Genomic DNA, 27,103 nt, shown 5'->3' with positions numbered 1-27,103 from the left:
TTAGATAAGTATTATCAAGAAAGTTAGGTAACAGTCAAGCTCCGCTAAGTACAAACTACCTATAATAGCTTTAAATGCCGTCGATCGAAGAGCTAGGAGACTCATAGACGAAGATCACAATTTTTGGAAAAACTCTAGGGCTCTATCTCGTGAACCAGGGACAACCCTCCACCTCCCACAGCCCCACTAACCTCTCAGTTATATGGGCCGAATCGCGGAAGGGCGCCCGTTCGGTACTTGCTCTTGGCGTTTTCCCGGGGCGCCTTCTTGACTCCCTACGAATTATTTTATCTCTTCTCCTTGTCCCTTATGCTCACTCTCCTTGGGAGGCTAGAAGCACAGCTGAGATCCCCGCTGCTGCTCCTCCGTTCTATCTCGTGAACCGTAATAGGTAGAGTTGATTTTTTTCAAAGAATGTGTATTTCTATTGCCGCTATACTTAACAACAAATAATAAAAATTTCGAAATGACTGCCATGAAAATTAAAAATAAATAAAAAGTGTGATTTCTTGTATGATGTACTTCCGTACGAGTACCCTTCATGTACGAGTCGACTCGCACTTGACTGATTTTTTGTCAAATCAAATCAAATGGTTTATTCAAAATAGGTAAATTACACCTTTTGATAGTCAATTGTTGCATTTGTAAGATGATAATAGTGGTGAAAATTAGACAAACTTAAAAACTAAAGCTACGAGGGTTCCAAACGCCCCCAGGTCTGAGAAGAGCCCACAACAAACTTAGCTGGGTATTTTTTTTAACAAGATTACTTATTTTACTACGGAACCCTAAAAAGCTTAAGAATTAGAAATCACAGTCGATGATATCAATTTTATTTATTTGTATAGATTTATTTCAACATGGTTCCGGATGCCGAACGATAGAGAGCGTAATTGGCGTTGTTCTCATAATGGCCACTTGGCCACTTCCGGTGGCCATTATACAGACCGCACAGGCTTACTTAACGCTCATTTAACAACGACACTTGAATCTTATGGCTAACCAAAGAAAAGTGGCTGTTTTTAACGTTATTTTTATTTATTTATTCGTATACCTACCTACTATAAAAATAAAATTGTAAAAATCAGAAGAAAAAAGATAAAAGAGGTGACATACCAGACACAGACTTTTTGCCTTTTTAGGGTTCCGTAGTAAACAAGGATTCCGTAGTAAAGAAGGAGGAAAACATCGTGAGGAAACCTGCACGCCTGAGAGCTCTCCATAATGTACTCAAAGGTGTGTGAAGTCTGCCAATCTGCACTTGGCCAGCATGGAAGACTTTTTTTTTTATTCGTTATAGGCGCACGCTTGACCACGATCACACCTGATGGGAAGTGATGATGTGGCCTAAGATGGGACTATGACCAAAACCCTTCCCACTCTCAGAGGATACCCGTGCTCTGTAGTGAGCCGGCGATGGGTTGATCATAATAATAATAATTAATTAAAATAACTATTAATTAGTTACGAGAATGCCGACGTAAAAAAAACTGGTATTTTAAAAACCATGTTTATAATTTAGTGGTTCACATTTTGTAATCTGATAAGGAAACTCCCGATCGCCTTGTGTTGTGTGACAAGTGGAAGAAATTAACATAGTTATCGGTTTATCTTATCTATCTTGAGATTTTATCTTAATCTGATCAACCGACTATGAATTTGGGTTTATGGTTGTGATGTGCCATTGGCCTTATTATGCAATGTAGAAATTGATGATTATTGATTACTAGCTGATGCCCGCGATTTAAAAAGCGTTTTTAAAAATCCCGTGGAAACTTTTTGATTTCTCGGGATAAAAAGTAGCCTATGTCATTCTCCAGGTCTTTAAATACCTATACCCATGCTAAAATTCACGTTGATCCGTTGCTCCGTTATGACGTGATTGAAGGACAAACCAACAAACAAACACACTTTCGCATTTATAATATGTGTACTGATTTTTACGTAATGTGAAATGTCTAACTAGCAATCATAAAATTAAAACTAAATTAAACTAGTTAACGATTCAAAAGCACTTGTAATAAGTCTACTTGAATAAAAATATATTCTATTCAATTCTCATCATCCATCCATCAGCCTGTTTGCGTCCACTGCTGGACATAGGCCTTTCCAAGAGCGCGCCACCAAACACGGTCCTCCGCCTTCCTCATCCAACCGCTCCCCACCACCTTCTTCAGGTCATCGGTCCAGCGGGCCGGGGGTCGTCCCACACTGCGCTTACCGGTACGCGGTCTCCACTCCAGAACACGTCTGCCCCATCGGCCATCGGTTCTGCGACAGACATGGCCTGCCCATTGCCACTTCAGCGCGCTAATCCTTTGAGCTATGTCGGTCGCTTTTGTTCTTCTGCGAATTTCCTCGTTCCGGATTTTATCCCTGAGAGTGATACCCAACATAGCTCGCTCCATAGCACGCTGAGCGACTTTTAGTTTGTGGACGAGGCCAACTCTCAGTGTCCACGTTTCCGCTCCATACGTCATCACAGGTAGGACACACTCGTTGAAGACCTTAGTCTTAAGGCTTTGCGGTATCGACGATTCGAAGACCTGTCGTAGCTTTGAAAATGCTGCCCAGCCCAGCTGAATTCTTCTGTCAGCTTCCTTGTCGAAGTTGTTTCTACCGAGTTGTATGATCTGGCCGAGGTAGTTATATTCTTGAACAACTTCGATGCTGACATTCCCGACGATGACGGGTCTTGAGATAACGTGTTCGTTAAACATGACTTTTGTTTTGTCAATGTTCATCTCAAGACCTACGCGTCTGGAAGAACAACTAAGCTCGATCAGCATTTCCTCAAGGTCCTGCAGCGATTCTGCTAGTATGACGATGTCGTCCGCAAATCGCAAGTGTGAGATGTTTTCGCCGTTCACGTTTATGCCTCGACCTTTCCAGTCCAAAACCTTAAACACGTCTTCTAGGGCAGAGGTGAAAAGTTTTGGTGATATTACATCTCCCTGCCTCACACCTCTTCGTATTGGTATCGGATTCGTTTGTTGGTCTTGGACTTGGACGGCCATGGTGGCGGAGTCATACAAACATCTCAACACTTGGATATAGTGCCAGTCGACTTGGCATCGCTGCAGTGAGTCCAGAACAGCCCAGGTCTCGATGGAATCGAAGGCTTTCTCGTAGTCCACAAATGCTAAACAGAGGGGCAGATTATACTCCTGAGTTTTCTGCATAATCTGCCGTAGCGTGTGAATGTGGTCAACGGTGCTGTAGCCTTTTCGAAACCCCGCCTGCTCTGGAGGCTGAAATTCGTCAAGTCTTCGGGCGAGACGATTCGTAATAACCCGCGAGAACAGCTTATAAATATGGCTTAGAAGTGAGATTGGTCTGTAGTTCTTAAGCAGACTCTTATCTCCTTTTTTGAAAAAGAGAATAGTGACACTTCTACTCCATTTTTCAGGTGTTGTACCAGTTTTGATGACGGTATTAAAGAGGTCTTTAAGCTTTATTCAATTCTATTCATACCTAATTATCTTTTCTTTTTAGAATTTCGTATCTCCAAAGAAAAAAAACCGGTAAAGTGCGAGTCAGACTCGCGCACCGAGGGTTCCGTATTCGGCTATTTTTTTCGACATTTTGCACGATAAATCAAAACTATTATGCATAAAAATTTATGCAATTCTGTTTTAGAATGTACAGGTAAAGAAAGCCCTTTCATAATATGATCCCCATTTGGTATACTTATCTTTGAAAATTGAAAATGCTAATTATAGTATTTGTTCATTAACACATTTTCATTTTTTTTGTGATCTAACTACAAATTCACGGTTTTCGGATTTTTACCTTTACTTGTACTATAAGACCTAGGCACCTGCCTGCCAAATTTCATGATTCTAGGTCAACGGGAAGTACCCTATAGTTTTTCTTGACAGATATGACAGACGGACAGAGAGACAACAAAATGATCGTATAAGGGTTTCTTTTTCCTTTTGTGGTAGGTAACCCTAAAAGGAAAGATACAGATGATAAAATAACATTTTTGATAATCTTTAATAGTCATGGAAGTCTACTTTTCTACTCGACTAGGAACGTTTCTATATATCAACACTTTGATTTACAAACATGCATATATTGACTAGAGATAGCTAACTAAATATAGGTATGAGACAGCCTTGGAAAACTTATCATTAAGTAGGTATATAATTATATAACAATTATATTAAATTTTAAATTAGTGTAAATATTATATAAAACGAAAAGGTGACTGACTGACTGACTACTGACTGACTGACTGATCTATCAACGCAGTGCTCAAACTACAGGTCGGATCGGGCTGAAATTTGGCATGCAGATAGCTATTATGACGTAGGCATCCGCTAAGAAAGGATTTTTGAAAATTCAACCCCTAAGGAGGTGAAATAGGGGTTTAAAATTTATGTAGTGCAAGCTGACGAAATCGCGAGCATAAATTAGTCATTAATATAATTTTTGTTGTTTTTTTGCTTAAATCAAATTTATTTTGACTGGCATAGGAATAGGTACATATCTATCTACCTATTGACTTGAGTTGACTTGCTCGCTCTAGGTATAACAAAACATCTCTATGCGTGTAAGTTTCTAAATAGATATCAGATTACAATCTCTCAATGGCCATATAAATTCACAAACAGGCACCGATTTACATGTTTATCGCGTTATCTCTCCAACTTTATCTTAATTAAATCAATAGCATATTGATTGGTGATTCCAATTGAGCGTTATGGATAGCCTACCGGTTGTTAAGATAGGTACATCACTTTTTTAAATATCACTTGCTTAAACACGTGAACAAAGTGTCATATCTCAAATCAAGAAAGACTAAGATGCGTCAGTGGACAATTTCTTAGTAAGTATATAAGATAATTTATAAGTTTAGGTTAAAATAAAATTACTTATTAGTCATACATTAGGCTAGATCGTAATATAATTGAGTAGCTAATTGGCACTCAACAATAAGGAAAAAAAGAAAAAAAAAAAAAACTTGCTTAAAGGCACTTGTCCCACCGACGCGACGACGAGGAATCGACTAGCTATTGACTATTTTCATACTCAAGAAATATAATAAGTACTTACCTACCTGCAATCGATGTATAGGTAGTACGCGACAGGTCGATTTGGCAATCGGGGTATGAGGCGGAAGGACGCCCCGCACACCCGCACGTCACCCGTGCTCGCTGCTAAAATGAATAAAAAAAAAAAAAAACGGGTCGGGGCGGCCCGCGCACGAGCAGCGAGCACGGGTAACGTGCGGGTGTGCGGGGCGTCCTTCCGCCTCATACCCCGATTGCCATCTCGATCTGTCGCGTACTATAGGGATGATTCCGGCCAATGAAAAAGACTCTCACTAAGTAGGTACAAAACCTTGTATATGCGTACCTACTCTTGAGGTTGAATTTGAATTTGACGACCTTAACTGGTGCAGTGGTAAGCGCTGTGGTCTTATTAGTGGGAGGTCCTGGGTTCAATTCCTGGAAGGGATTTGGAATTTTATAATTTCTAAATTTCTGGTCTGGTCTGGTGGCAGGCCTCGGTCGTGGCTAGTTACCACCCTACCGGCAAAGCCGTGCCGCCAAGCGATTTAGCGTTCCGGTACGATGCCGTGTAGAAACCAAAGGTGTATGGGTTTAATAAAAACTGCCATACTCGTTCCAGGTTAACCCGCTCCCACCTTAGACTGCATCGTCACTTACCATCAGGTGAGATTGCAGTCAAGGGCTAACTTGTATCTGAATAAAAAAAAAAAGAATTCTCTGTTTTGTTTCAAATTGCATGTTCTTGCAAATTTTTTTTGCTTGAAATTAGTTCAGTGCTTGTGGCATTTGACTCATTTGAATCCTTCTTTATTCGGAATCCGTAACAATTCTCAGTAATTCGCTTCAATCATCGGTCGGCACGATTTGCTTCATTCCATTATTTTTCTTAATGAGCCCTGTACGTATACCAAAACCTTGTATATGCGTACTCTCGAGGTTGAATTTTGTGTTGTTTAAAATTGCATGTTCTTGCTATTTTTTTTGCTTGAAATTAATTCAGTGCTTGTACCTATGTCATTTGACTCCATTGACATATATATCTATGACTTCGTATGGACAGGCCATTGAACAAACAAAATGGCACCGACTCATTGGTGATTAACCAGACGTCACTGAGGTTGCATTGGTGCTAACCAATGCAACCTCAGTGACGTCTGGATTTCAAACGGGTCGTTCATTAGTATCTAAGAGGTAGCCCTGATTTATTTGGTTCCAAATCCGTGAAAAACTTTGTTCGTCATATCTTGTCTTGTCTAAAATATCTTGTCATTTATATCGATGTTAGACTCATTTGAATCCTTCTTTATTCGGAATCCGAAACAATTCTCAGTAATTCGCTTCAATCCTCGGTCGGCACGATTTGTTTCATTCCATTATTTTTCTTAATGAGCGCTGTACGTCTATAATTTATATAATTTAGGTCAAAGCGGCCTTTACGCGGGCGCAAACACGAATCGCGAATAAAACGATTATGTTCTTGATTGTTTTACGTTTTATTAGGGTTCCGTTCCTCAAAAGGAAAAACAGAACCTTTGAAGGATCACTTCGTTATCTGTATGTCTGCCGTGTATGTCAAGATAAGGGAATCAAAACCTATGGAGTACTTCCCGTTGACCTACAATCGTGAAATTTGGCAGGTAGATAGGTCTTATAGCACAAGTAGGTAAAGGAAAAAATCCGATAACCTAATTTGTGGTTACATCACAAAAAAATTTAAAATGTGTTCATATAAATATATAAAAGAAAAAGGTGACTGACTGACTCACTGATCTATCAACGCACAGCTCAAACTACTGTACGGATCGGGCTGAAATTTGACATGCAGATCGTAGGCATCCGCTAAGAAAGGATTTTTGAAAATTGAATCCCTAAGGGGGTGAAATAGGGGGTTTGAAATTTGTGTAGTCCACGCGGACGAAATCGCGAGAATAAGCTAGTGAACAAATAATTAGTTTACAGAATCACATGCAGATGGCGCTCTCCGTCATTAACTTGCAGTGTTCTACATAAAAGTGCATAATACCTTGTAGGTACGATGGTACGGAACTTTTGTGTGTCAGTTCGACTCGCACTTGACTGGGTTTTTTTTGTAAAAGAACAATTTATTTTTAAGCTGTTTTATTTTTGTTGATTGAAATTTGTAAATGTAATTTATGGACTGTACTACTGAAGATTAAACCTACTTAATTTTATTTCACAAATTACTTATGCGGTTGTATAAAGTTCGCCGTAAAAATTAATCTATAATGAATGAAATGTGTTGCTCATCGCAAATCTCGAGAACAGCTGAACCGATTTCGCTAATTCTTTTTTCATAATATTGTATGGGGATGGTTATAGATAGATAGATAGAAATACTTTATTGCACACAAAAATGTTACATAACTATTACAAAAAAACTAAAACTAAAAAATAATTGTATGCAAAGGCGGCCTTATTGCTCACAGCAATCTCTACCAGGCAACCTTTGGAGAAAGGAGAAACTAGGTGTGTAGGATAGTACTTACACGCAATACAGAAAAATGGTTCTTACGGAGAGAAAAAATTAATTCAACCTCCCCCGCCATTTTCTAAACTCCGCCCGAGCGAAGCCGGGGCAGGTCAGCTAGTATGCTATAAAAACTTGCAAAATTAGAACAAAAAATAAATTACCCAAAGTTAGTCAGTCTGACTAGTTTTATGTTTAACACGTTCCGGTGACCGGTGTATAATGCATTGCTCAGGAAAACACAGTGAGTAGATTTTTTCATAGAAAATAATTACACTGTAAACCGTACCTACTCAATAATATTGTATAATACCACAGAAAATCAAATCAGTACCCTTATTATAAATACTTACGAAAGTTTGTTGGTTTGTCCTTCAATCACGTCGCAACGGAGCAACGGATCCACGTGATTTTTTGCATGGGTATAGTTTAAGACCTGGAAAGGGACATAGGCTACTTTTTATCCCGGAAAATCAAAGAGTTCCTACGGTATTTGCAAAAAACCTAATTCCACGCGGACGAAGTCGCGGGCATCAACTAATGTTTAAATATTTTTACACAGGAAATAAACATACACCCTGCCGCAGTATTTTATATAGTTATCGAGCTTTGAAGCTCGCCGCCCAATCACTTAATGGCATGATTAATAGCAGAGTAATTGACGTTTTAAAGCCTCTTTATTACTTACCGCCATTTGTGACAATAAAATGTGCCATTTTATGTTATTGTTGGATTGGATGCAAATTGGCCTTTTACTTCTCTTTCCGGCAACGAAGGCTAGTTGGACTAGCACACGAAAGGTTCCGTACCATCATACAAGAAATTTAAACACTTTTTATCACTAAGACTCCGCCGCCCGTCCGCCCGTCCGTCTGTCTGTTTGGCAGTGGGATATGTATCTCGTGAACTGTAATAGGTAGAGAGTTGTTACAGAATGTGTATTTCTATTTGGCGCTATAACAACAAATACATACTAAACAAAATGGCCGCTATGTTAATTTAAAAAAATGAAAAAATGTTATTTCTTGTACGGCGGTGGTATAAAACCCTTCGTGTGGGAATCCGACTCGGACTTACGACCGTTATTTTTATTTATTTTTGTAATAATATGTAACCACAAACTCAAAGTTTTCGGATTTAGGTACTTGCGCTAAGTATAAGACAATTATTGCTACCTGCCATGATTCTAGGTCAACGGGAACTACCCTATAAATATTAATTCCCTTGACCGGTCTTGACAGACAGACAGAACACAAAGTGATCCTATACGGGTTCTTTTTTATCTGTGGAGATACGGAACCTTTAAAAAAGTGTAACATATTATTATCTACGGTTTAATATCATTGAAAACGTCCCACAAAATCATCGATACACTAAAATATCAGGCTGTATACGGGCGTATATCCCGCAGACTCTCCCTCACATTTCCCGAGGGATCGCATAAAAATTTGACGCAAACCATATGCGATGAACCTTGCCTCTACATTGCTTTTCAAAAATATATGTATACTAGCTGACCCGCCCCGGCTTCGCTCGGGTGGAATTAAGAAGATTGGCGTTCGGGTAGAATTTTCAAAAATCCTGAAATTGGTACCTACTTTATTTTTGTATTTTTTCTTCTGTAACCGAAAACCCAAATATTAATTTTCATGGAAAAACCTTGAAAAATTACGGACTTTCATACAAACTTCGCAGTAGCCCCCTTGGCAGTAGAATTTCGCGAAATGTGTATTTTTTATTCTTAGCCGAAAGCCTGAATACCAATTTTCATCGATGTATCTTTAAAAGTGATAGACTTTCATATAAACTTCCATCCCCTATTTACCTCCCTTAAACTAGCCCCATACACTACCGTTATACAAAACATCACATCATTTTACAGTCCAAGACCGTATTCTATTCTACACTATCAAAACCTACATGGCTGAAAACACGATACCGGAGCATTCCACATTTTAGCGGTTCATACCTATCAGAAACGATGAGCAAAAACGTTTCGTGCGAGTGGATTGGATTGAATGTCGACCACATAATGATGCCAACGTTCATGGTGACCACTGGTCACGTTCAGGACTCTTGTATGGACTTTCCACACGCCACACACACGCTAAATTCGGCTGCCTGCAAGTTTTCTTAGATAGTTACCTCCTGCCAAGAATTACCACTCTGTCTCAGAACTGTCTGTTGCAGAACCGATAGCCACTCCGGGCTGGGGCAGACGCGTTCTGGAGTGGACACCGCGTACCAGCAAACGCAGTGTGGGACAACATCCAACCCACTGTACTGACGATCTTAAGAAGGCAGCGGAAAGTGGGTTGATGAGGAAGACGGAGGACCGTGTGTGGTGACGCGCTCTTGAGAAGGCCTAAGTCCAGTCATCATCATCATGATCAACCCATCACCGGCTCACTACAGAGCGCGGGTCTCCTCTCAGAGTGAGAAGGGTTTTGGCCATAGTCTACCACGCTGGCCATGTGCGGATTGGTAGACTTCACACACCTTTGAGAACATTATGGAGAACTCTCGGGCATGCAGGTTTCCTCACGATGTTTTCCTTCACCGTTAAATCAAATGATATTTAATTAATTAAAACGCACAAAACTCCGAAAAGTTAGAGGTGCGTGCCCGGGATCGAACCCCCGACCTCCTACGATTAGAAGGCGGACGTCCTAACCACTAGGCTATCACAGCTTTGTCTAAGTCCAGCGGTATACGCAAACAGGCTGATTGATTGGAGAATTACCTAATCTCCCTAAAGGAATGTAAATGGCAATATAATATTTTATGTATGTCTATACGTCAGCTCGCGTCTACCGTCGGCAGCTCTCTCGTATATTAACACATTTGAAATATGGCGCCTTTTATGACCTCTCACGTTATGGATTGGCGATAAAATACCGCAAACTCCGACGGCTTTACGGGTATGTAAAAACCTTGTAAAACACTATCACTTTGGGGCTCAGGTGAATTATTGTTTTTCATAGAGACCGTACAAAAATTGTTCTATAGGAACAAAATGACGACCTGCCTTGCGCAGTGGTCAGCGCTGTGGTCTTATCAGTGGGAAGCCCTGGGTTCGATTCCCGGCTGGGGAAACTGGAATTTTATAATTCCAAATTTTTTAATTTCCTCTGGTCTGGTCTGGTGGGAGGCTTCGGCCGTGGCTTGTTACCACCCTATCGGCAAAGTGCCACCAAGCGATTTAGCGTTCCGGTACGATGCCGCGTATAACTGCCATATCCCTTCCAAATAAGCCCGCTTCTATTTCAGACTGCATCATGTGATATCACCACCAGGTGATATCAAGTCAAGGCAGTCAAGGGTTAACTTGTAACGGAATTTAAAAAAACCGGCCAAGTGCGAGTCAGGCTCGCACAATGAGGGTTCCGTACTACAGTCGTATTTTTTCGACATTTTGCACGATAATTCAAAAACTATGATGCATAAAAATAAATAAAAATCTGTTTTAGAATGTACAGGTGAAGACCTTTCATATGATAGCCCACTTGATATAGTCACTCACTTCGAAAGTTGAAAATACTAATTATTAGTTCATGACCACAATTTTTTTTGTGTGATCTAACTCTAAATTCACGGTTTTCAGATTTTTCCCCAAATGTCAGCTATAAGATCTACCTACCTGCCAAATTTCATGATTCTAGGTCAACGGGAAGTACCCTGTAGGTTTCTTGACAGACAGACAGACACAACAAAGTGATCCTGTAAGGGTTCCGTTTTTCCTTTTGAGATACGGAACCCTAAAAATAAAAAAACGGGCCGAATTGAGAACCACCTCCTTTTTGGAAGTCGGTTAAAAAAAAATAACACTTGAGTGGGTAGCGTATGTGCTCTGTGGGTAGCTCGATGCCTAAGCACAGTGGTGTAACGATGACAACAAGTGGACAAAATTTTAATGACAAAACACGGTCGTGCAGTTAATGAGGGGACCTAATGCGTGCGAACGTAATACGGGTATAAATAACTGGCGCTTATTTAGGAATTTCTTTGTTAGTAAAAAAGTAGCCCTTAGAGACAATAGACCTTTGTTTAAGATGCGAGTAAATAAAAACCTATTAGGTACGTTTCAGTTTTAAATTGGCTTGCGCAACGCAACGCTTTGTTCAGTTATTACTAACAGCAGAGTGAACTAGAGTGAGGAGACTTTCGGTTTTGATCCTAAATCGACATCTGTTAAATATTAGGCTAGGAGTCAGGAGAAATCAGAGAAAAATATTAGTTTCATAGACTGCCTAGCGTCAAATGTTGGTAACATATAAGTAACATATCACTACGTGTGTTTGTTTGTTGGTTTGTTGGTTTGACCTTCAATCACGTCGCAACGGAGCAACGGATCGACGTGATTTTTTGCATGGATATAGTTTAAGATCTGAAGAGGGACATAGGCTACTTTTTATTCCGGAAAATCAAAGAGTTTCCACGGGATTTTTAAAAACTTAAATCCACGCGTACGAAGTCGTGAGCATTGGATTCCTGGAAACTTTTGATTTTCTGAGCAACATCAGCCGCGTCAATTTAAGTTTATTACAAATTCCTGGGAACATTTGATTTTCTGAGACAAAAAGACCATGTGTCTCCGAGTTACGAGCTATCTTTGTACCAAATCTCATCGAGTTGTATTGAACAGATGAACAATGAACAAACAGACTTTCGCATATTTAAGATAAGAAAAGTATTTGATTCATCAATTTATCATATTGTATAGTTTACGACATCTTAGGAGATGTCGTAATGAGATCTGATACGTTAGATAAAGTCTGTCTTAAATTAATTGTCTGTAATTATAGAAACACAGGTTAGTTTAATCAGTGCTTACATTTGGCTTTTGTTTAACAAAATACTTATTCCCATAATTTGAAAATATAAAACGAGGAGGTATCCACGTTTGAAATGGTACAAGGCACTGCTTTGCGTGCCTGTAGAGTTGCAGATAAAATTGGATGTTTATTTTTTACCTAATTTTACCCTTCTAATGTTTACAAACGTATAGTTTTGTAAGGAATATAACGTTTGTGCTTATTATAAAGTAATTTAAAACCATGCGACATTTTAAAATGCACAACATAAGTTTACACGAAATATTGTGATCGCGTGGCGTCGGCATCTCTCGTGCAATTTCTGTAAGCATTCTAACTTAAATGGAAATATGTAAGTACTATAAAATTAGGTAAAAGATTTGATAGAGATTATCGTGACTACAATGCAAATACTTAATACTTCCATTCATGATTTTATTAATTAAAAAATCTCTTATTATTTAGTCTCGGAAATTAAATATGAAATGTAATGTTATCAACTTAAATTAATAGTGTAGTATCAAACGAGTGTTTAAACCACACATAAGTATGTTTAATTTATACACGCAGTAATTAAATTAAACATATTTACTAGAATAAATAAATTAATTCAAATTAGAGCTTATTCGCTAACAGAGGAGTTATCTGCATGGTTGGTTTTTTATGCTGACAAAGGGGAATGCACCAATAATAACCTTTCTTCACCCATCCTTCTAACTTCTAGCTTGTAAGCACCTACCTTGTGCCAGAAATGAAACAAATCAATATATTACAAAGAGCAAATACAATAATACTAAAAAGAGAGCACTTCTAAAAGCTCAGTCATAAAAGGCCTCTGTTCATACAAATGCAATGTTCAAAAATGCAACCTAAGCCCGTATACCGATTGCATCCCGCTTTCATCCAATGAATTTTCCATGAGCCTCCACTGTTCGCTACATTCAGTTTCGTTTGTTACTGATATAGTTTAAGAGTAAGTGGCTGTTTTAATTTAAATGTTTTTACCGATTAAAAGTCTATATATAAAAATGTGGCTAATTCAACATACCTATTATATTATACCACCTCAAAACTAAACTACAATACAACAACCTCTGCAAACCAATTGTACTTTTATTTCTGTTTTTCTTATATAATTTTAATTTTGAAGCTACAATAAAGTGAGTACATCATTCATTTGTTCATTTTTTTTCATGATTCATCCAGTCAATGATTCTAATTTAATTTTTTCTTGCTTCATAATGGTCCCTGTGGAAAAAGATAGAACTATATTTAGACATATCCATTTATTTTATTATTCAGAAACACAATTAGCCATGAAAAACAAATTGCCGTAAAATATATATATATCATGTACATAGTTTAAGTTACAGTGAAGGGTCTTCTATCATTTCTAGTTTTAAATTCTAATGTAAAATAAATGGGAAATGTTAAGAAAATGTAATTAAACGACAATTACTATGTTCCGGAATTTTGTATTTGATTTTCGAACAACCTTTAAAAGTGATTAAGACACTTTGATCAAACTAAGTCTTCATTTATTTCACCTGTTCTTAAACTATAAATTACAGCCCGGTTTGTTTGCTAACGCAACTACCTTAGATTGGTATCGTTTGTTGCGTGCAATATGTATGAGATTTTGTCCGTCCATTTTTTCAATTCGCGCCACTGTCCAGTCATATACCGGCCGCGGCACCTTAATTGGAAAGTCGTGTATTTCAGTCATTTCTACAGCGAAAACGTGAGCCTTGCCTTTTCAAATATTTATTTTAAACCAAACTTATTCAAAAAATATGTCATAATATTGAAAATATCTAAACTTGAAACTTGACTTGAATAATATGAATTGCTATCATAATATGATGCGTGAAATTTGTATGCGCTCATTTTTTCGATTCATGCAGTGTCCAGAGTCTGCGTACCTATTGCATTTTTAATATTGAGTATGATTTTGTATTAATGGCCAATAAAAACGATCTGAGCATAAGATGTGAATGACGATAATGTCTGTTTTTATTGTAGGTATGTTAAAATGCTCTTGAAGGTTTAATTGATGACTGGAAAAATCTAGACCAGTCCTGCCTACTGATTCGCTAATTAATGTCCATCGAGCTCATTTATCATTTATTTTTAATCCATTGAAGGTTTTCTACGAAAAATTATTTCAGTATCACTCAGTAAAGCAGCAATGTAGAACCATTCAATGTCAAAATATGAGCTCGGTGGCTATCATTTAGTGTTAGCGACTGTAGTACTGAAATCAACAGTGAGTTGAATAATGAGTACCAGCCATTAGGTACGTTGGCTACGTCAGATTGCAATCATATGTTGCGTGAAATATGTATGAGTTTTTGTCCGTCAATTTTTTTCGATTCACACCATTGTGCAGTGTCCGGGCGCCTTAATTGAAAAATGTTGCAACTCGCTACCGTATTTTTGATTTCGAGTGTGATTCTGTATTAATAGCCAATAAAAGCAATCTGGGTACAAGACGTGGAGCCATGAAAACTAATTTTAAGCATAAGACGTGCATGAAGATATTATCTGTTTTTATTGTATGCTGAAAAGCTCTTGAAGGTTCAATTAATGACTGGAATGATCTAGACAAAGTCGTCAATTTTAGCCTGTGCTAAAATCAATCTACTGGTCTCGAGAGTTGAATATTATGTACCAGCCATTAAGTTTCGCTACGGGAGATTGCAATCGTATGTTGCGTGAAATATGTATGAGATTTTTGTCCGTTCATTTTTTCGATTCACACCACTCTGTGCAATGTCCGGGCGCGGCGCCTTAATTGAAAAATGTTGCGAAACGCTACCGTATTTTTGATTTCGAGTGTGATTCTGTATTTATGGCCAATAAAAGCAATCTGGGTACAAGACGTAAATGAGGGATAAAAATTTGCTTTTATTGTTTACGAATTTATTGCTGTTAAACGCTTTAAAAAGCGCCTGAGAGTTTCGAATTAAGTTAAGATTGATTAATATAGGTTTATTTGAGGCCTGATTTTCAACTTTTTTTAACTTTTTTAGTATTGGACTGTAGTAATAAAATGATGTGATGTTTTGTATAGCGGTAGCTTATGGGGCTAGAATTCATTATTAAAGAGAATAATTAAAAAAAACAGCCAAGTGCGAATCAGACTCGCGCACTGAGGGTTCCGTAGTGCAGTCGTATTTTATCGACATTTTGTACGATGAATCAAAAACTACTTACCTACTAGATTTCGTTCAAACCAATTTTCGGTGGAAGTTTGCTCTTATTTTAGAAGTTACAGGGGGGGGCACACATTTTACCACTTTGGAAGTGTCTCTCGCGCAAACTATTTAGTTTAGAAAAAAATCATGTTAGAAACCTCAATATCATTTTTGAAGACCTATCTATCGATACCCCACACGTATGGGTTTGATGAAAAAAAAATTTTTGAGTTTCAGTTCTAAGTATGGGGAACCCCAAAATTTATTGTTCTATTTTTGTGTAAAAATCTTAATGCGGTTCACAGAATAACTACATCTACTAACCAACATTTCAACAGTATAGCTCTAATAGTTTCGGAAAAAAGTGGCTGTGACATACATCCAGACAGACAGACAGACATGACGAATCTATAAGGGTTCCGTTTTTTGTCATTCGGCTACGGAACCCTAAAAATCACAATTTTATTTATTTTTAACATGAACGTCACGCTATACGGAAGGCACACGGAAGGTGATGCCATACGTCAGTAGGCATCCGCTAAGAAAGGATTTTTGAAAATTTAACACCTAAGGGGGTGAAATAGGGGTTTAAAATTTAGTAGTCTACGCGGACAAAGTCACGAGCATAGGCTAGCTATATAAATAGGTAGGTACATAGAGCAACCAGAAGGTGTTAAAATCATATTAAACGTAAAAACTTGAACGAGGAGGCTCGGGTGATTCAGGCGTGATGGAGTGACTACCTCTAATCCCCAGCGACGTCTGAGTCCAATTAGACGTCAGGCATTCGTCTTCCCTCCCCGACCTCCCCTCACTGGCGTATAAATATGAGTGCGAATTTCTTTCTTTTAAATTTTGATACATGGACCGCTGTTTCAGCTATATTTGAGTTGATGCCGACATGAAAATATGTAAACATTCAAAATCCTTTGATTTTTTATCGTTTTGTATTTTATGTCTTTTTTCTTGTACCTTTAATTTGTATTTAAATTTATTATTAATTATCTAGTTAGTGTAAGTGGCACTGCCGTTCTAATAGGATGTAAAAAATAAATAATAAATAAATAAATAAATGAAAAGGTACTGTAACTTACTTAAAATGTTTTTATACGACTGCTCTAAAAAGGGTGTGCAATGTGCAATTGGGTATTTGACTCCAATTTTTTTATTACTTTATTATAAACTAGAATAAAAATAATGACGTAAACTGAAAAAACTAATTAAATCGATCAAATAACAAAAAAGTTATAAGCATTTAAATATTTCTGATTAGACAGATATAGCGATACAGCAGTTTGACGTCACACCTACTAATGCCATAGTAGCTTCGTGCGGTTTCATACACATTTTTGTTTTGCGAGAAAGGGATAGAAGACCCTCCCACTCCAAAATTAAAATGCCTGTAACTTTGTAAATCTTTGTTGGATTAAAATATTTTTTTCAGTGTACGTCATTATTTTTATCCTAGTTTATAATAAAGTAATAATATTTATCAAATTCAAAAGTAGGCAAATACCCAATTAGAGCCTCAATAGCTCAACGGGTAAAGGAGTGGACTGAAAACCGAAAGGTCGACGGTTCAAACCCCGCCCGTTGCACTATTGTCGTACCTACTCCTAGCACAAGCTTGACGCTTAGTTGGAGAGGAAAGGGGAATTAGTCATTTAACATGGCTAATATTCTTTAAAAAAAATGTATTCATCACTAATTTTTTTTCTACCATCTTGCCCTATATACTAACTGGTTATTATTACAGTAACTTTACCAGGTTACCAGGCCATGGCCGCCACGCTGGCCATGTTTGGAATGGCATACTTCATATACCATTGAGAACATTATGGAGAACTCTCAGGCATGCAGGTTTCCTAACGATGTTTTCCTTCACCGTTAAAGGAAGTGTGGTACACTGGGTACCTATATATTTTAATTGCTTTAATTAAACACAGAATTCCGGAAAGTGCGTGCCCGGGATCGATTCCCTGACCTTCCAATTTAAAGTAGGCTATGACAGCTGTTATTGTAATCCATCGACGTCCAAGACGTCGCGTCGGGCGAGTTTCCATCCTTATGTCGTTGACATTCCATCTACACGCACGAAACGTTTTGCGTCATCATTCCTCATACGTATGGCTAAGGTTTGGTTGGTAAATACTCTTCCGCGATATGTGTTTCCTACCAATTACAACCCGGGTATCTTTAAAACAAGAGTGAATAGGCATCTTCTAGGTAAACGCGTCCCATCTTAGGCCACATCATCACTTCCCATCAGGTGTGATTGTGGTCAAGCGTATACCTATAATGAATAAAAAAAAAAAAAATCGATATAAATGCAAGATACTATGGTCAAGTGAACAAAAATTTTTACGGTTTAGGAACCAAATAAATCAGCGCCACCTCTTAGATAGGTACTAATGAACGACCCGTTTGATATCCAGACGTCACTGAGGTTGCATTGGTGCTAAAGCACCACTAAGTCGGTCCCATTTCGTTTGTTTAATAACCCTGTCTATACCAAGTAATATGTAAGTCAATGTTGTAATCCAAAAATGGAACTCCAAAATTAAAATATGATTTTCCAAATTCATTTTGAGTGGGCGAATCCAAAGCAAGGGTAAAAGGGATTCGGCCCATAGGGATAATATCATAAAGGGGACCCTCCAGACGCTTAAACCCTTTCAGAGTTAATTTGTTTGTTAATTCGTCTGCGCGTTTAACTCATTGTTATTGCATTTCCCTTAACTTAATTATTTTTTCTCTTTTCTTTGACTTACTGCCTAGTTTCTAAGTTCTACTTGATAATTTTAATGCCTCTTGACTTGTATTAAAGGTGAAATAACCGTGGCAGTCTAGTGGTTGGTGGCGTTCGCCTCATATTCGGTAGGTCGGGGATTCGATCTCGGGTACGCACCTCTAACTTTTCGGAGCTATGTGCGTTTTGAGTAATTAAATATCACGTCTTGCTTTCGGTGAAGGAAAACATCGTGAAGAAATCTGCATGTCTGAGAGTTCTCCATAATGTTCTCAAAGATGTGTGAAGACTGCCAATCCTTAATTGGCCAGCGTCGCGGACTATAAAAAATAAAATTACATTGATTTTAGACATAATTATTTTTAGACCCAAAGGAATAATATTATAAAGGGTCCTCCCTCCATGCGCTTAGACCATTTCAGAGTTAATTTTAATTTGTTTGTTAATTCGTCTGCGCGGTTATCTCATTGTTGTTGCATTTCCCTTAACTTAATTATTTTTCACTTTTTTTGGCTTATCTAAATATCCTAAGTATTTCCTTCCCGGGGTGTAAGCTAACTCTGTACCAAATTTCATCAAAATCAGTTAAACTGTTGGGCCGTGAAAAGCTAGCAGACAGACAGACAGACACACTTTCACATTTGTAATATTAGTATGGATTAATATGGATAGTTGAGAGAGAAAATTAACTAATTTTTTTTTTGTCTTATGATTATGAAATATATAACTAAATGCTTCGGGATAAAAGCTTCTATGCGCTATAATGTAAGACTCCCTGCACATTGCCTCACTCAGTGTTATTACAAGCTAACTTTCATCTAATAAACCTACATTACCTATAAAAGGGGCTCGGTGTATGTTACACAAACCGCGCGTGCATGAATCATACGCCCTAAACGGATTATGGCCCAGCAAACCTTGTTAGGGCACCCTTCTCACCGATGTATAGAGCTTTTGTGTATTGTTCAGCTACTTACACGATGTTTTCTTTTCTGAACTTTACGAGATACATATCTTTCAGCGCACTAACTCGGAAAGGCCCTTTTTGTCGTTCGAAATCTGCCTGGAAAAGTCCATTTTAACCGATGGCGTGGAAAAGTCATTCGAAAAAAGTGACGAACCTGAGGATGGCGTACCTTAGATAATGCACTAAATAATGTTATTTCTATTAAAAATACCATCTATTTTAATTCAGAACGCACCCGAAAAAAACTTTTTCAAAATTTTCTTGTAGGTACCTATAGTTAATAGTGTATACCTACGTCATATTATACAAGTTCGATCGTGCATGGAGTACTGCAGCCATTTATGGGATGGCTCTGCCAAGTATCAGCTTGATGCAATGGATTCGATCGACAGAATCGAATTTATGTAGGTATCATACATAATATGTATTGTTATACATAAATTGTATTATACATAAATTGTATTCTCTGATTATATTATAATCCGGTAAAATTCAAATGTATGGCAGCCCTAGCTGTAAAATGTACATATTATTTTGCGGTCACGTAAAGCAGCCATTAAGCTTAGCTCGACCAATAAGAGCTCGCGTTTCGAATCAATTCTATTTTTGAAAATACTGAAATGAAATAACTCGTTGTAATGTGATTGGATATTATTATGAATTTTACGACCGAGTAGAATTAGGTAACTACGTACTACGGGAATAGGGTAATGTGGCTAATTTTGTTCTACACAATCTCTTAAATAAAATGACAAGCCTTTTATTGCTGTCTTTTTTACAATGCTCCCTGCGGAAAAGGTAGGTAGGTAAGTCATCATCATGATCAACCCATCACCGGCTCACTACAGAGCACGGGTCTCCTCTTATAGTGGGAAGGGTTTTGGACGTAGTCTACCACGCTGGCCATGTGCGGATTGGTAGACTTCACACATCTTTGAGAACATTATATGGAGAACTCTCAGGCATGCAGGTTTCCTCACGGTGTTTTCCTTCACCGTTAAAGCAAATGATATTTAATTATTAAAAAACCGGCCAAGTGCGAGTCAGGCTCGCGCAATGAGGGTTCTGTACTACAGTCGTATTTTTTCGACATTTTGCACGATAATTCCAAAACAATGATGCATAAAAATAAATAAAAATCTGTTTTAGAATGTACAGGTGAAGACCTTTCATATGATACCCCACTTGATATAGTCACCCACTTGGAAAGTTGAAAAATTGACAGACAGTCAGACAACAAAGTGATCCTATAAGGGTTCCGTTTTACGCACATAGCTCCGAAAAGTTAGAGGTGCGTGCCCGGGATCGAACCCCCGACCTGAAGGCCGACGTCCTACCGACTAGGCTATCATAGCTTTTTTAGTAGGTCAGTACGTAGCAATAAACTTCTTCTTAGCGCTTGCATTGTACCACCTGGTTTGCGACAAGTCGAGATGACAATCGGGGTGGGAACGCCCCGCACACCCGCTGATTTTTCAGGACCTATTGGTAATTTGACACGATGGCTGTTTTCCTCTTTTTGATCAGATTTGCAACTAGCGTGGCCCCCTCAGTCCCTCTCGCTCAAGCAGATTTTCTTACTTGTGAAAAATCATTCCTTCTACACTTCACGTTGTTTGTCAAATACTCACGTACAAATACATTTTTACAAACAAAAAAAAGTGGCCACGGTGATAAGGACAAAACATAATCATTTTGTCACGTTCTAACAAGAGCTTAAATGCATTTAGCTATCTAGCTCTAACAGTAAGTGTCACAGGGCTACTTGTAACAGTCCTTATTCTGAGTATTTGATATTACTTTGATTGGTCTAGTAGGTACTACTATAAGTCAATGGTCTAGTTTTATGACAAGACGCATAAAGTGTTTTCGTACTTAATCCAATAAAATCCCCATAAAAATCTAGAAAAACTCGAAATTTTTATGAAGATGTATTTTTATTGTTTTTATTAGGGTTCCGTACCTCAAAAAGAAAAAGGAACCCTTATAGGATCACTTTGTTCTCTGTCATACAGACTTATGTCGTGTCCGTCAAGAAAATCTATAGAATACTTCCCGTTGACCTAGAATCCTAAAATTTGGCAGGTGGGTAGGTCCTACGGCACAAGTAAAAGAAAACCGTGAATTCTTGATTAATCATTAAAAAAAATAAGTTCACAAAAATATTGATTTACTAAAAGTGTGTCTGTCTGTCCGTCCGTCTGTCTGTCTGTCTGTCTGTCTGCTAGCCTTTCACCCACCCGTTCAACCGAGTTTGACAAAATTTGGTACAGCGAAAGCTTGCATCCCGGGAAAGAACATAGGCTACTTTTTATACCGCAAAAGAAAAGAGTACGGCCACGCGGACAAAGTCGCGGGCATCATCTAGTCACATATAATATTATATGGCGCTCTTGCAGTGTTGAACATAAAAATGTTAAAATACGGTGGTACGGAACCCTTTGTGTGCGTCGAGTCCGACTCGTATTTGACCGGCTTTTTTTATAATTTCAAATAAGTTTATTAAGTGCCTCTTCTAGTCGTATAGATTATATTCAAATGTTTTTTATCAAATTTTATTCTCTAAATTAATTAGCAGCCACATGAAATTTATCACAAAATTTTAAAAATTCAAATTCTAAACTCGCAATACTTAACTAAATTGATATCAATAATATTATGTATTTTATATACCTACATACATAATAATATAATAAATATATTTTTGAAAACTTTTCGTACATTTCCATAAATGACAGCTATGTTGTTTTGATCACTACAGCATAAATTCTTTGCACTACAGTCATTTATGACGTGTAAAAATCTCCTCACGCGCCATTTTTAATTTATGTGTCAAATTTCATGTTATAAGTACGAATTCAGTCCTTATTTTAAAGGTGAGTCGTACTTTTGACATAACAGTTGACCCATAGAGTGGATAGAGACCCATAATGGCGCGTGAGGAGTCATTTTGTACGGACTATATATTTATTCAAAAACTAGACGTTTTTGAAACAAGTTTGCAGATTTCGACAACGTTGATAGAACATCGAATATCAAAACACTAGCCGTCTTAAAACCACAAAAAAATTAAATAAGTTAAACTTATGGCTAAATTGAACTTTTGACAGTTTTTGTATGGAAAAATTTACAAATTTAAAATAAACACGCGTTCAATGCTTGTTTTTTACTGAATGTAATTGCTCTGAAAGTATTTTTTTAGTAGATACTATTCATTTTTGTTTTGCGATATTTGCTCTTAAGACAATGGCGCTTAATGAACGAATGGAACCCCCAAAACTCCTGATTTTTTTCTATTGTGTAAGCTTTGTCCAATCTTGTTTTCCTTGGATAATATTCTAGAGGATATAATAAAAAGTATTATGTATAAATTAAAAAAAAACCTATCGGAAAAAATGGAGAACGCCCCGTTAAAACATGTGAGTTTAGGTCCATTTTATTTTAACGTTATGACGTTTCGATATACTCAAAAGCGATCAACGTTGTCGAGGTTTGTGATGTATAAACTTGTATTAAACCTAGTGTATTCGCCGTAATAGAACGATTTGCATTAAATGGCCCGTGAGATGAGATCATGTCGATATTAACTAGGATATTGCTTTCAATGCCAATTGGAGCCTAAGTACTATTTTGCATTCAGTCTGTGGTATCTACCACTTACATTTGACCGTTTAGTGATCGTAATATATGAGTATTCGATCATTTTATATAATTTACTAGATGATGCCCGCGATTTCTTCGGCTTGCATTAAGGTTATTATTTATATTTATGATACATGTCCGTGTTTGAGTGATAGGAATTAATAATATTATGTGTACCTTTTAACTTCATTGGTCTAGTAGATTTGGTGCAAGTTGGTTGTGACAGACAGACACACGAGTGATCCTATAAGTGTACTGTTTTTTCAGTTTGACGTAAGGAACCGTAAAAATATAAACCAATTTGACGAAATTAGCAATCACATGGAATTATTTAAATTTCAGTCGAACAACTTTATCGTAGAATAGCTTCTGAGCTATTACAGAAATTACATCCAAGACTTAAAGGCACATTTAAATCTTATCTTAGTAATTGAAATCACGACTTAATCGACTTGAATAACGTACGAGAATTACTGGAATGCCATGTATAAATAAAAAACTCATTAAAACATCGCATTAAGTATGAATTGGTATTGTTATAGGTACTCGGTCGGTGTAATCAAATATGTAGGTATTTTAATTTTTCATCTCTGTATACTTCCATCACTATGATCATCATCACCAACAACCGATGGATGTCCACTACTGGACATAAGTCTCTTGATTTACTTATTTATTCTTAGACTTTATTTATTTATTCTTTATTTTTCGTTTCACATGTATTCACTTACAAGAATAACATGAGATACATATGAGACAGGAAGGTTATATCAAAATATAGGTAGATACATTATAATTATTAGATAATTCACTTAGGTATGTAATATTTACAATACTTATTCATAAATTAAAATATCAGACTTATGAAAAAGAAACAGCAGTAGATCTGAATGTTTAAAATTACATTGTTGACTTGCTAATATTGATTCATTAACAATAAATATCACAATCATGTCATAATAAGTAGGTGCATTGTTAATTTTCTAATATTAATTTCTCAATATTAAGAATTTAAATTTCATAATCGCGCCACGGCGTGGCGTGGCGTGTGCCGTGTGAATTTAAATAAAAATCTAAATCCACACAAATCATCCATTAAAGAGATAGCTTGCATCCCGGGGATGGAAATAGGCTACTTTTTAACTTTTTTTAAATAAAGTGTTCCTACGGTACTTAGAAACCTTAATTCATATGAATGAAGTCGCAGGCATTTTCTAGTATTATAAATTATAAGCTATTATTTAGGACCAGTTTTCTACACGTAGAAACATCCACTTTAGCATATATTTCACATCAAAGCCTTTTCAATAAAGTGCAAATTAATTAGGAAGTTATTTCAACTCTTGATGGACAATAAAACTGTACAACTTTAGGTATTATTTCATATATTATTTATTTAAAAATAACTATCTTGTATAATTAAATGAAATACCTACCTATCTAGCTACCTGTACACTACCTACTCATCTTCAACTTCTTTTAATTCTATTCACAACCAAGTTTCTTAGGTTGGGCATGTTTTTAAAAAAAATACTAGATGATACTTGCGACTTTGTCCCATGGATTTTTTAAATCTCATGGGAACTATTTGATTTTCTGGGATTAAAGTATATCCATTTCCAGGATGCAAACTATCTCTGTAAGTAACAAATAGGTAGATGATGCCCGCAAATTCATCTACGTACGAGTACTTATATTTTAAAAATCCTGTGGGAACTCTTTGATTTTTAGGGACAAAACACAAACATATTAACTACGTATCTTTTGTCAAAATCAGTTAAGCAGATGGGCCGTGAAAAGCTAGCAGATAGACAGACACACTATTGCATTTATAATAATAGTAGGTAGGTATATTTGATAAAAACAATAATTTTAAAATAAACATATTCAATTACCTGCCACATTGAAATTTCTAAAATATTTTTCCAGCATCCTTCCCCATCACGAGGCGGATCGGACACCCCTACCAGAACAGAACACCTCCAAAGCGCAAGAAACCCAGAACCTCCTTCACCAGGATGCAGATAGCTGAGCTGGAGAAGCGGTTCCATAAACAGAAGTACCTTGCGTCGGCTGAGAGAGCGTCGCTGGCGAAAACGCTTAAAATGACTGACGCGCAAGTCAAGACCTGGTTTCAGAACAGAAGAACGAAATGGAGGTATGTTCCCATCACTATTATATCCCCCTCTATCAGAACACTATATTATATAACCCTACATACTATGTTAAAAACTCATGTTATGCCTCCAAAGCGCAAGCAACCCAGAAACTCCTTCACTATAATTCAAATCACAAAATATAACATACACAGTTAAATTAGCGGGCGTCATCTAAGAAGGCTGCATTACTTACTAAAGAAAACGTACTTAAAGGTGTTTAAAGTTACGTCTGTGGTTACGTTTCGATTTCGACTAAAATTTGACTCTCTATAAAAGCTTTTCAACGTTTAAGTAAAGAACACTGTCTGAATGCTCATGTTCGTCCATAGGTACCATTTAGAGCCAGTGCTCCAAGTAAAAACTTCGCGAAATAATAGTCGATTGTACTGAATTTTATACATTTAATCAAAGAGCTTTAGGTCCATTTAACTTTAACGTTATTGTATTTCGACGTTCGAATTTCATCAACTTTGGTGATATTATACTTACCTATGTAAAATCTCATACTAAACCCATGGCTTAAGTAACTGGAAAAATACGTTGGATAACAAAATGTAGTTTTTTTCCAATTATTATTGATATATTTATACATTTTACACATCTGCATAATTAATAATGTCGGCTATAAAATACTTTTCAAGATAATCAATACTTTATTCGTTTTAGAATAATTGAGATAAAGTGCTCTTAAGTTAGGACCAGTTACAAAGAATTCTCGCCAGTAAAAATGGTAATTTTATTTCAGGTTTTAATAATTTTAGATTAAACAAATATTATCATAATCGAAATGACATTCTAGGTTTTATCTATATCTCAAAAAATGAGCCAGCCCTAATGAAACTATTAACCGCGGTGAAATGTGTCGTACAATGTTTTTAGCACTAGACTTCATAGCCCCAGGGTTTCCACGGAACAAAAATGTAACTCGCACAAGATCTTTTCCCAGATCGTAGCTCCTTCGAGATTATCAACTTCTTCACGATGTTGCGCCATTTTTCCCTGTTGGAGGCCGTACGGAAGGCATTGCAGAAGGGTGTGTCGGCCGCTTCTCGTATCTGGTCGGACGGGGTCTCTTTCCTCCGATCTTGCTACTGACCAACAGTTTCTATATGCCACTCGCGTTTTCCCTAGCAATGTTACCGATGTAACCGCCGCAGATAGATGTTGAAATTTGGTACAGAGATAGTTTGCATCCCGGGGAAGGACATAGGCTACTTTTATCCCGGAAAATCAAAGAGTTCCCACGGGATTTTTAACAACCTAAACTTTAAAATCGAGATGTTGGTCCTATGCTCCGTCCAAGAAATGTTGGGCATCCGTTAGCCAGTGTGTTGTGTGTAGTCCGTGTTATCCCACCAGATGTCCATGGTCGAATGCAAATGTTACCAATTAAAAAAACGTTTACCTAGTCAAAAAAAAACATTACATCATGCGGAATAATATTGATTTTATATCTCTTAAACAGTCATTAACATAATATAATTTATTTATATTTAGATAAGAATCTTTATCTAAATAGATAACATTAAGAGATTAGAGAATAGATAACGGTTCATTTTACACCATTAAATTTAATGTATTTTTGCATAATTTCACAAAAATAGAAATCGTATTAAAAATTAACACGATTGATGATTATAATATTGTGGAAGGTTTATAATGCATAATAAATAATCGCAGAGACTTATTATTTATTCAGAAAAAAATATCTACTGATTTTAGAGTCCCGTACCTTAAAATGAAAAAAAAACCCTTATAGGATCACTTCGTATTCGATTCCGTAAAAATACGAATCGAATGAGTACGTATTTGTATGACGGCCACTTCGAAGAATCACGGATACGAACCGAATACGGATGAGTGCACAAAGGCCCTAAGGGGGTAAAATAAGGGTTTAAAATTTGTGTAGTCCACGCGGACGAAGTCATAGGCATAAGCTAGTAATACTATACGATCAATCTATCCTTGTTTTAACGGTAACAAAATGCACCGTGAACAAGGGGCCTTATAGGGGCCTACAACAACAGGTACTTAATAAGGAACAACAACAGGCACTTAATAAAGAA

At 37.1% G+C, this 27,103-nt stretch overlaps 1 protein-coding gene across 1 annotated transcript in view; it reads left to right on the top strand.

Annotated features, from left to right (window-relative positions):
- C15 (homeobox protein C15) overlaps positions 1–27,103 on the top strand; it is a 54,735-nt gene that overhangs the window by 5,333 nt on the left and 22,299 nt on the right. Inside the window, exon 2 of the mRNA XM_034981240.2 lies at positions 24,808–25,036. Within this exon, the coding sequence (XP_034837131.1) occupies positions 24,808–25,036 (229 nt within the window). The remainder of the gene's footprint in view (positions 1–24,807; positions 25,037–27,103) is intronic.

Source organism: Maniola hyperantus, chromosome 24 (genome assembly GCF_902806685.2).
Source record: "Maniola hyperantus chromosome 24, iAphHyp1.2, whole genome shotgun sequence".
Classification (NCBI taxonomy): Eukaryota; Metazoa; Arthropoda; class Insecta; order Lepidoptera; family Nymphalidae; genus Maniola; species Maniola hyperantus.
Note: the sequence above shows the minus strand (reverse complement) of the source record. Positions and strands in the feature narration are given on the sequence as shown.